Below are 11,617 nucleotides of genomic sequence, written 5' to 3'. Positions count from 1 at the left end.
GAAATGCTACATATACATAATGCTTTCAAAATAACAAATGCAATTTTTGTGTGACAATTTTCCTGGTACAATTGAAAAAAATAAAGAATTATGAGTTTACAAATTCTACGTAAGACAGCCTCATTTTATTGGCTATCTGAACTGAAAATATCACAGTATATCCAACTCATACAAAACATTTCTTAAATCTAAATGAAGAGATATCAAAATAAAATTAATCGTAGCAACATCTCTGACATGCTTGAATCAAAGAAAAAGTTTGCAATGCCTAATTTTTCACACCCTGTGTGTATTTGCACAATGCCTTTATTCACAGTTGGTTTAAAAGTAGTAGGACAAAATCTACTTGTTGAGTTTTTAAGTCTTTAATGTCAACTGTCTATATTTTGTGGTTACAAACAGTTATTTATTATTTACCAAATTTGTAGCATTCTCAAAAGAACAAGATCATATATTTGTTTTCCAAGAAACAATACTTGTAAACAAACAAAACATAACAAAAAATTTACCAACAAAACAAAGAATAATATAATTGACATAATTAACAAACTCTATGTTTTGTAAATACCTTGTCAGATTGCAAACTAAAACAATTTAATCAATCTTATTGTAAGTCATATGCATTATGCTTGATAAAATTTCACGGTAATTATTATGCTTAGAAATAAATAAATAAGAAAAAGGGAGTGAAATAAACTTTTAAATAGACACTAAATGAAATGCATTGTGTACCGGTAGTTCTAATGATCCAATGCCACTTTTGTTCCCCCTCTTTTTTTAAATGTAGTAAGAGCAGTGAGGAAATGACCTTATACACTAGCTGAACTATGAAGTGGGGTTTAAAATGCATACTTATTACTACACAACAGGACAAAAGATAGTGATTTGACATGACAATTTTTTTCACTTTTTTCTTGGTGCATTTTTTGTTATCCCAAAATTTGATCTTCCTTTAGGATCAATGTTACCAAAGGATTTTTTTCACCATTACATTTTAGTCACAAAATTAATGAAAACAAATTCCACAAGAAAATTTTCATGTTTACATTTATATTATTTTTTAAAACAAGCTTCAAATCACACACAATTAATTCTATTTGTCATTTTTCAAATCTTTACATCGCTTTTAAATACAAAGAATCTTGCTTGGTTGGTAAACAGATCAATAATTCTTTTATAAGAATTGGAGTTAAATTTAAAATGCAACTACTTCAATTGAAAAAATCCTTCTTCCTTTTGAACCTAAGATAGAACAATTTTGTACCTTCTTCTAGCTAGTACATGTACAAGTTATGAAATAAAGTGAGATACTTTAAAATAAAATACTTGATAAACAGAAGATTATACATTCTGTTATGAACGGCTGATCTGTTATTTTTTGGGTGATACATGCAAACTTAACAATATACATAAAATAAATCAACAAACAGATACATTTTTGTATTAAAAAATCCAAACATTACTATGTATACATCTTATATGTATGAGGACCTGGAATGCAGTGAAAAATCAGAACTGACAAGAAAAGCAAATAATAGACACTCAAAACTATACAATTTGATGAAGTTTATGTATGATATGTATATCTTGCTGTGAAAAAAAGGATGAGAAAAAAAATATTAATAACTGACTTAATGTAGCTACACAGTGTTGAATAAAACCAGATGACTAGTGGTAAAATATAATTAATAAATTACCATACCTTTCCAAAAATTAGACATAAACATAAAGAAATATACCAAAGTAACTGAAATGTTGTGAAATTTAGTTTAGCATTACACTTAGTGACTAAAAGTGAAGAATCATTAATACATCACCATAGGTTTTTGTAAATTTAACAGCAGTTACTCTAGCATGAAATAAAGGCCAAAGTGACCAAAATAGTTTTGAACACCTTTCATCTGTAGCAGAAGTTTATAGTGGTGAAAGATCAATGAAATATTATCATGCTTTATTTTTTTAAATTGAGCTTTTAATGCAAACTTAACCAAAGTCATATAAGCATTGTAACCAGTGGCAGTGACACAACAGTTGCAAAAAAAAAAGTATTTGAATAAAAAAAAAATAGGTCTCTGAAAAAATTTCAGTTTTGTATTGTTGGGTTGCTGTCCAACTGATGTATAACCAAACATCTTTTATTCATGTTGAATGAAAAACTTTGCCATATCAAAATGGTCAGACAGAAGAGTGTACATTTATATGCTTTGTTTCTTGCTACAGCTGGGCCTTAAAACCTTTTGTTCAATCACAGTTGTTTTGGCAATTAAAGTTAAGATGAAGCACCAAAAAGTTTATATATAAATAAATACAAATTCAATGGTAAAATAATATAAAATGGCAAGTTTAGCTTCAACATAAAGCTGTATTTTGTCAGGTAACGAAAGATAATAATACATACAGTGAAACCTATTTGAACTGAAAACCTGGATTACAGGTACTGTTTTACGTAAGGAACATTCACTATTTCTGATTCAATGGTCAGTTTAGACCAGTTTCAATTTTATTCAAGGTTTTGTTCAGACAGGTCTCACTATATATACTGTAAACCAACTTATTTTCGCGGATACTTTATTTCGCGTTTTACCCTTTCTTGACCACTTCGCGGCTATTTAATTTCGCGATTATCTGATTCAATTGATGAAGTTTATTAAGGAAAGATCAAAGATTGACATATTCGCGACGATTTATATTTGCGTTATTTTTCTACTCCTGAAAGTCGCGAAAATAAATCGCTCGCGAAAATAAGTTGGTTTACAGTATATATATATAAATATAAGTACGTCTGAGTCAGTGACAACTCTACAACAGATGTATCCATCGGATCGCCATCAATGATGGTGATACATGGCTGTGTACATAATGTATATACAACTCGTCTAAACATCAACCTGTTAGATTGATGTTTAGACGAGTTGTTACTTGTATATATATATATATATAATAGTTTGACTATAAATTCTACAAAACTATTCATATCACAGAATTTACTTTTTCTAGTTAGCGCAATATGATAATTTCATTTTGATAATTTCATTTTTTTTCAATATGATTTCTGTAAGTGCATTCCTTTCAACAAAATATGACATTCCAGTTTCCATCTCCACTCTAGTATGGACATGTAATTATGAATCATAACAAAATATGACATTCCAGTTTCCATCTCCACCCTAGTATGGAATGTAATTATGAATCATAATGAGTCAACATATCAACTTTTGTGAAATGATTCAATGGAGCACTTATCTGATATACAGCTGTATCAAACCCATAAAAGCACTAGAATGTTTCTGTAAAAGAAGCTATAACTAATGTACAGAAACAGCTTGGTGTTTGAATGACGACCTTGACATGACTGATGAGATACACAATGAGATCTTATGACCTTGACATGACTGGTGAGATACACAATGAGATCTATTGACCTTGACACATTCATCACGACACTGCTGTATTATGAATCTGTGGTGGTTGTAACTTTTTCAGTTCTTGTTTTAAGTTTTGAAACATTCTGGTTAGTCGACGATTGTCATGTTTGTCAACCCAACCTTGAACTTCCTGAAATGGGAAAATAATACATTTATTGTCAGACTATTATTAAATGATTGAGCCTGTTGTCTACACTGAATTTGAGATAAGGAAAACAATCAACTTTTAAGCCCAAGAATGAAAGGGAGAGAATGTTTCACATCTTCCCTTAGATTCATTACATGTAATAAAGGATGATAACCCACTAATGTCAAACGTTAAAAATAAATATTTTTCATTCAGAAGGAATTTCGTGTAAGAGGTCAACAGATTTTAGTTTTTACATTATATATATATCAAAAATTCACTATTTCCAACCAAAAGATTGTCTTCTGGACATTTTAAAAAGTACAGTACAATAATTTTTTTATGAACTTTGAAAATGAATATCTTAATCATCTTCAATTGTTACAATCTATACATTATGTTCTTTTAATGCATGCAATTCAATTTATATCAATACCATACCTTTATCATTTTATCTTTCTTCATATAAAAATGGGCTTTGATCACTTCTGAAAACTCTGGTGGTGGGTTCTGTAAATTTCCTATCATTGCATATTTTATATTGTTGTAGCAAACATCTGAAAAATAAAATAAAATATAATAGCAGTTTACCTCATGAATAAGTTAACAGTTACAAAAGGCATAGTGTTCTGTAAACAAGAGTCCAATTGCTTAAATATCTGACCTGTTTTACTTTTCATGATTGAATTCATGGTGGAAGTCTTAGAAAAATGTTTTACAACAAATATTGTCTTTTAAACTAGTCTTACTTTTCAAAATGGTTGAAAAACTAAAGCTTACCTAATAATTTTGACAAAATTTTATGGCAAAGAGTCCATAAAAGGGAAATTACCCCACACAAAAAGTATAAACTACAAACCTTCATTATATTCATCGCTGTGTTTCTGTCCTGCATCTGTGCCTATTTCTTGTTCAAAACCTGGTTCATTAAAGTAGGGATCAGGAACTAATATCAAAGACTGTATAGAAACCAGAATCTTCAATGTAAATACAAAGTTTTTTTTATCAATTCCCAAAGCCTTGTGAAAAAATAAAGTATTTCTCATCCCTCTTATCAGTTTTTTTATCATTGTTACATGTCCAGGAAATAATATTTTCTAATATAAATATCATTAAAGTACAGATTCCACGATATGTCTAATGAGTTTCATCCAGTTGCATTTTAAAATATTATATTTGGTCTGAGGAATTAACCAGATGCTCCGCAGGGCGTAGCTTTATACGACCGCAGAGGTTGAACCCTGAACGGTTGGGGCAAGTATGGACACAACATTCAAGCTGGATTCAGCTCTAAATTTGGATTGTGATTAAATAGTTGACACAGCATAGGTTTCTGACACAGAATGAATGTGTTCTAATGAAATTAAAATTTTTGTTTTCTCTTAGAGCAATTCACTATGCTGTTGAATATTATTCCTCTCAAAAAAAATGTTTGAAGAAATTTTCTTTTTATTTATGAAATTTCAAATGAGAAAATTGAACCCAATTTTTTTAATCACATCCCCCTTTCCCTTATTCCAAAACTAATCTCAATTAAAATTTCTAATGGAGTTTGCAACAATTACTACTCATTTAAATACATCATAAAATATTAAGATGTAAAAAAACTGCTTGTTATCACTGAATGGTAAAGATTATTTTAATTTATCAGTTGGTAGTAAAAAGTGAATATACATTGTATATTGTATATATAACAAGGATTTAAGTTGATTCTGGACAAAGAAAGATAACTCCAAATAAAAAAAATTCTTACAATTAGATATTTCTTGCTTACTATTCTGGACAAAGAAAGATAACTCTAATTAAAAACAAAATTGCTATTTCACAATATTTTGCAATAAGATATTTCTTGCCATTGCGCAATACTGTGCAATTGAAAAGACTTGCTATTGCACAAAACTTAATATAATAATTTTAGATCCTGATTTGGACCAACTTGAAAACTGGACCCAGAATCAAAAATCTAAGTACATGTTTGGATTCAGTATATCAAAGAACCCTAAGATTTCAATTTTTGTTAAAATCAAACTAAGTTTAATTTTGGACCCTTTGGACTTTAATGTAGACCAATTTGAAAACAAGACCATAAATGAGGAATCTACATACACAGTTAGATTTGGCATATCAAAGAACCCCATTTATTCAATTTTTGATGAAATCAAACAAAGTTTAATTTTGGACCCCGATTTGGACCAACTTGAAAACTAGGCTGATAATCAAGAATCTAAGTACATTTTTAGATTCAGCATATCAAAGAACCCAACCGATTAATTTTTTGTCAAAATCAAACGAAGTTTAATTTTGGACCCTTTGGACCTTAATGTAGACCAATTTGAAAACGGGACCAAAAGTTAAAAATCTACATACACAGTTAGATTCGGCATATCAAAGAACCCCAATTATTCAATTTTGATGAAATCAAACAAAGTTTAATTTTGGACCCTTTGGGCCCCTTATTCCTAAACTGTTGGGACCAAAACTCCCAAAATCATTACCAACCTTCCTTTTATGGTCATAAACCTTGTGTTTAAATTTCATAGATTTCTATTTACTTATACTAAAGTTATGGTGCGAAAACCAAGAAAAATGCTTATTTGGGTCCCTTTTTGGCTCCTAATTCCTAAACTGTTGGGACCTAAACTCCCAAAATCAATACCAACCTTCCTTTTGTGGTCATAAACATTGTGTTTAAATTTCATTATTTTCTATTTACTTAAACTAAAGTTATTGTGCGAAAACCAAGAATAATGCTTATTTGGGCCCTTTTTTGGCCCCTAATTCCTACATTATTGAAACCAATACTCCCAAAATCAATCCCAACCTTACTTTTGTGGTCATAAACCTTGTGTCAAAATTTCATAGATTTCTATTAACTTAAGCTAAAGTTATAGTGCGAAAACCAAGAAAATGCTTATTTGGGCCCTTTTTGGCCCCTAATTCCTAAAATGTTGGGACCAAAACTCCCAAAATCAATACCAACCTTCCTTTTGTGGTCATAAACCTTGTGATAAAATTTTATAGATTTATATTCACTTTTACTAAAGTTAGAGTGCGAAAACTAAAAGTATTCGGACGACGACAACGACGACGATGACGCCAACGTGATAGCAATATACGACGAAAATTTTTTCAAAATTTGCGGTCGTATAAAAAATATTTGGTACAGCCTTCATACATGTATCTATATCTTTATGTTTAAGTAGAAGTATTGAACTTTTTTGTTCAATTTGGGACACCACATTGTAGATATGAGACAATTAAATAAAAATGGATACTTTACCTGTAGAACAGTAGAGGTTTTTTCGTTCCACTGTTCCCCCTTCTGTCCCTCCCAAGTTCCAAGTAATGAAAGACACACTTTTCCACATCTGTAATATAAGAAATCAAAGAATCTTGGTATTAACTTGGTAAGTACAAACTATATTTTCTCTGGAAAATTTACAATTTTTACAAAATCTTTTTTTTACATGAATTTTCTATTGTACCATACAAATGTGCTCATGACTTTTATCTACCATGTAATAATGCAAAATTGTTAAGTTTATTCATAATGAATCCTTTCTTTTGAAGATTTTGACTTATTAGTAAATAACTCTAGCAAATATAATAACAAGATGGCATCAGGAATGACAGATATTTCAAAAGTTTTTTCTCTTATCAAAACTAATCAACTCATTCTATGATTGAATGTAGATGTTCATTTGTAGTTGAACATGTATAAGATGGTATATATTCCCAGTATCCATGCACATAAAAAATGCCTATTGTTGAGAAATTAACAGAAGTGAAACCACTCTGATATAAATAAATACCTGTTTTACTCTCTCTACTTACGCATACAAATTTGGGTTAAATCTGACTTTTCCACTTCCTGTTGTGTGAAGGTTAACTTGTGGAGGGCATCGTGGGTAGGCAGGAGGGAAATATATGTCAAACAGGAAACATCCACCAGAATAAGGGGTTCCTTCCGGCCTAAAAATGAGTGTATTAATTATAAGAAAATACTTAATGCATGAAATTATAGAAACCTTTTTATCACCCAAATAATTTTGTGTTTATTGTATTTAATGTATCAAAAGTTTCCAGTTTTATATAAGGAATCCAAAAAACTTTATTTTAAGCAGATTTTGCAATAAAATAAAACTAAATAAATGCTTTTGGTTTCTTATGGTTTTCTGTAGCGTTTAAAAAAAACTTTAATTTAACATTAAACTAGGAAATAATAAAAGGAAATATGGGCTATACGTCAATGAGAAAGCAACCCAACAAAAACAATCAAACTAAAGACTTACCCTGTAATTAATGCTCTCATGACTTACCCTGTAATTAATGCTCTCATCAAAGTTATCTTTTCATCATCCTACAATGGAGTAAATATAATTGATTATAATTACATTAGATGTATGTTTCATTATAATTCGTTATTCTGATTGGCTAACTGCACATCACTTGTTATTCCGTAAGCAATTGCATCAGACAATAACATTTATCATTCGTGATGACACGAGGTTCCACAATAAAGTGCACAGGTGAATTAAACAAAACTTGATAAAAATCGTGCTTTCATGATCCTAGCTAAAAAATGTAATTATAAGTATTGAATGCTTCTTTTTGTAACTTTATAGGGTTGTAAAAGCGTTGACCGTGCGTACATTTTTTGAATGAAGCGCTTCCACGCTTCATCAAAAATGTACTTCGGTCAACGCTTTTACACCCCAATAAATTTACAAAAAGAAGCATTCAATTCTTAAGTAAAATTTTGTTTATTAACATATAATTTTGTTTCAACTATTAGAATTTGTGGTTGTCCCCTTTTAACAAGTTAAAATCTCCAGAACTAGTATTCAATGAATATTAATGATTCCACAGTAAATAATATTTCTAATTGCCAAATTATTACTACACTGTATATGTAATTGTCAAAAAAGAAATTCAATAACAGCATGACAGATCTACTACATTTTTTATCAGATGAATAATGAATTTTATTAAATGAATGTGATCAAACAAACAATAACATCATCACTGAATGGTTTAAAGTGTAGAATGTTATTTATGGACAATTGTGTTTATAAATTAGAAGGGCTAAGGATGAATTCAATAAGTGCAGTGTATTGTATACTTACGGTTCTGACAAATATAGATGAAGAAAGATTAAGTGGTAAACTTGATGATAAAGATGTTAACTCCTGGGCTATTCTGAATATCTAAAATAAACAAAAAGTACTTCAAATTGCTTTTCCATCCTTCATCTATGAATAAATGAGATGCAGGGGGTACTTCAAGAAGACAGAAACCAAATCCAAATGCAAATAAACCCCAAAAAATCAGCTAGAGAGCAACAAATGACAGGTGTCTACATGGTATTTCAAGGTGTAAATAGTTCAGACTTTTTAAAGTTGTGAAAGAATTAAACCGAAAGAATCATAGTTTGCCATCAAAATGAAATTCAGCAAGAACTCTAAATAAATTGAGACAATAAACAACCATTGACAATATTCTTGACTTGGGACACACACATGAATATGTGGCAGGTCTAATAAATTTTTGCAAGCCTTCCCTTTTACATCTCAATCAGTAATCAAACAAGTGGTATAAAGAACTTTAAACAAAATTCAGTGCAAAACTAGCAATTAACCCCCATGCATTATATATGAATTTTCGAAGTATTAAACTCCCATTCGTAATAAATGACTTGAACATGAGTAGGTTAACCTACCTGTTTCTGTCCTCCAGCTTGATGTGACTTGTAAAGATTTGCATAATGGTGGCCAAGGTTCCCCTCCACTAAAAAAATTACATACCATAAATATTTACTTGTTCTTCCAACATTCGTATTAAGTGGTGGATTTTCAAATATTTCAGTCTCAATCATCAATGAGGACACATTCATTATTGAAATGCGCATCTAGTGCAGTTAAAATTGAAAATGTTAATGTTATTATTTTACATAATTAATACAGATGAAAATCATGAGAAAAGACGTCAGAACATTTTTATAATATGAACTTTATACTAGCGTTTTAGTTATTTAATATTAATCTGGATTGCCAAGTTAACATGTACTCAGATGAATTCATGCATCTTGAAAGCATTACACAAAATTGAATTTTATCAGCCATTCATCTTGAATCTAGCGGTACTATAATTGGTTTCCTTATGAAATAGCATGGACTCAAGAACATTCTTCTATGATTCTCGATTCTAGAAATTTGTCATATTTGTAATATTTTCCCTAGCAAATATAATTCTGACTTACATGGCAGATCTGAACTACCAAATTGCATGCTCTTTAGAACTTGTTTATATTGCACTTCTAATTCTGCATCCTGAAAAATAACACAAAAGTTATTTTTTTTGTAAGCATGATATGTGAAAGTCAAATTATTTTAAGTGAAATTAGATATAAAGTCAGGTGGGACAGGATCCTGACAAAACAATACGCAGGATCAGATCAGACCCCCTCAATTCTGCTAGTTTTCTATTCTATCAGTGAAATTTCCACTAATAGCAATACTTAATGAAAACATGGAGGAAAGAGTTAAAAGGTATAAAATTACCATGACTGAATGTCCTTTCAAATTTTTTTTTACATTTCTTAAATCAATAAAAATTTGAGAAATACTCACACATTTAGTATTAAGTACATCATAGGGAGGAATCTGTTCTCCATATATGGTGGGATCATTATCATTACTATTATTTCTGTTACCCAGTAAACTATTTCTCTCTAAGGTATCTGTAAATAGCATGAAATAGATATGTATTATTATGTAAGATACTGTGACATATATGTCTTTCAAATAAACAGAATGTGCTCATTATTGTATTCTTATGTAGAAATCTGTTAAGTAACAAGGAATAAAATTGAGAATGGAAATGGGGAATGTGTCAAAGAGACAACAACCCGACCAAATAAAAAAACAACAGAAGGTCACCAACAGGTCTTCAATGTAGCGAGAAATTCCCGCACCCGGAGGCGTCCTTCAGCTGGCCCCATAACAAATATAATGGTTTACTTTTTAAATTGTTATTTGGATGGAGAGTTGTCTCATTGGCACTCACACCACATCTTCCTATATCTATATACTAGTTCAGTGATAATGAACTCCATACTAATTTCCAAATTGTACACAAGAAACTAAAATTAAAATAATGTTTGTTTAAAAAAATAGAGGTCATTGTATTCACATATTTTAAATCTATTCTCTAGTAAACATATATCATATTTTCATAGTGTTGAATAAATATCATTATAGTTTACCCTACAACTACTTTTAACCATAACCTAAGACTGAGAGTATTTGTTTTGTTCATACATAAAACTCATTAAATATACAAGGCGTATAAATTTGCATGCCCGTCATGTGTTTCTTAAAATACTCATCAGTGATGCTCTAATACAAAAGTTAAAAAACAAATAAAGTATGCATAGCAACTTAACTTAAGTTGATTAATTACAACAGTGACATGCACTAATTGTCATTTTTTTTGCTATCTACATCTTTACTTTTAAAATTACTGGTAAGTACTTTATTTTACTTATCTTTTCATTTCTATGTCACTTTTCATTGTTCTTCAATCATGTCACCCCAAATTTACAGTAAAAAGTGCTGTTTTTTCTTTTCAATTTGTAAAACACTTTATAAAAGTTTAGTAGTACTTATTCATTTCTTACCTTTAACATTGTTAAATAACGAAACCATTTCCCTGAAACAACAATTGATAACTTCATTCAACAATGATTTTGTATGTTTGAAAGAGTTCTACACTGTCATACAAAATAATTTTATTCTCTTATTCTAAAGAAACTAAAGATGCACTGTACATATATGTCTATTTTATGGTTTCCATTTTTTGTCGTGAAGTATTTGTGTGCATTTGAACTTTTTAAGTATTAAAGTGTTACTTCCATTATACATTTTAATCTGTCTTTACAATGAATTACAATTCAGGTGGAAAATTAAAACAGAAAATTGCTACTTGCATTTGATTTTTATGTCAACATCTTGGTCCACCCTGTTTAAGGGTCACTTCATATTCTCAATCTTCAATTTTCTGTGTT

General features: G+C 29.9%; 1 protein-coding gene across 1 annotated transcript in view; it reads right to left on the bottom strand.

Annotated features, from left to right (window-relative positions):
* LOC134686007 (uncharacterized) overlaps positions 1–11,617 on the bottom strand; it is a 62,171-nt gene that overhangs the window by 25,315 nt on the left and 25,239 nt on the right. Inside the window, exons 23-33 of the mRNA XM_063545739.1 lie at positions 11,231–11,262; positions 10,182–10,291; positions 9,812–9,881; positions 9,272–9,339; positions 8,679–8,759; positions 7,872–7,912; positions 7,387–7,524; positions 6,833–6,920; positions 4,412–4,529; positions 3,994–4,109; positions 3,439–3,555 (exon numbers count right to left, since the gene is read on the bottom strand). Of these exons, the coding sequence (XP_063401809.1) occupies positions 3,439–3,555; positions 3,994–4,109; positions 4,412–4,529; positions 6,833–6,920; positions 7,387–7,524; positions 7,872–7,912; positions 8,679–8,759; positions 9,272–9,339; positions 9,812–9,881; positions 10,182–10,291; positions 11,231–11,262 (979 nt within the window). The remainder of the gene's footprint in view (positions 1–3,438; positions 3,556–3,993; positions 4,110–4,411; positions 4,530–6,832; positions 6,921–7,386; positions 7,525–7,871; positions 7,913–8,678; positions 8,760–9,271; positions 9,340–9,811; positions 9,882–10,181; positions 10,292–11,230; positions 11,263–11,617) is intronic.

Source organism: Mytilus trossulus, chromosome 1 (genome assembly GCF_036588685.1).
Source record: "Mytilus trossulus isolate FHL-02 chromosome 1, PNRI_Mtr1.1.1.hap1, whole genome shotgun sequence".
Lineage (NCBI taxonomy): Eukaryota > Metazoa > Mollusca > Bivalvia > Mytilida > Mytilidae > Mytilus > Mytilus trossulus.
The sequence above is the reverse complement of the archived record's forward strand: the minus strand, read 5'-3'. Positions and strand labels throughout refer to the sequence as shown.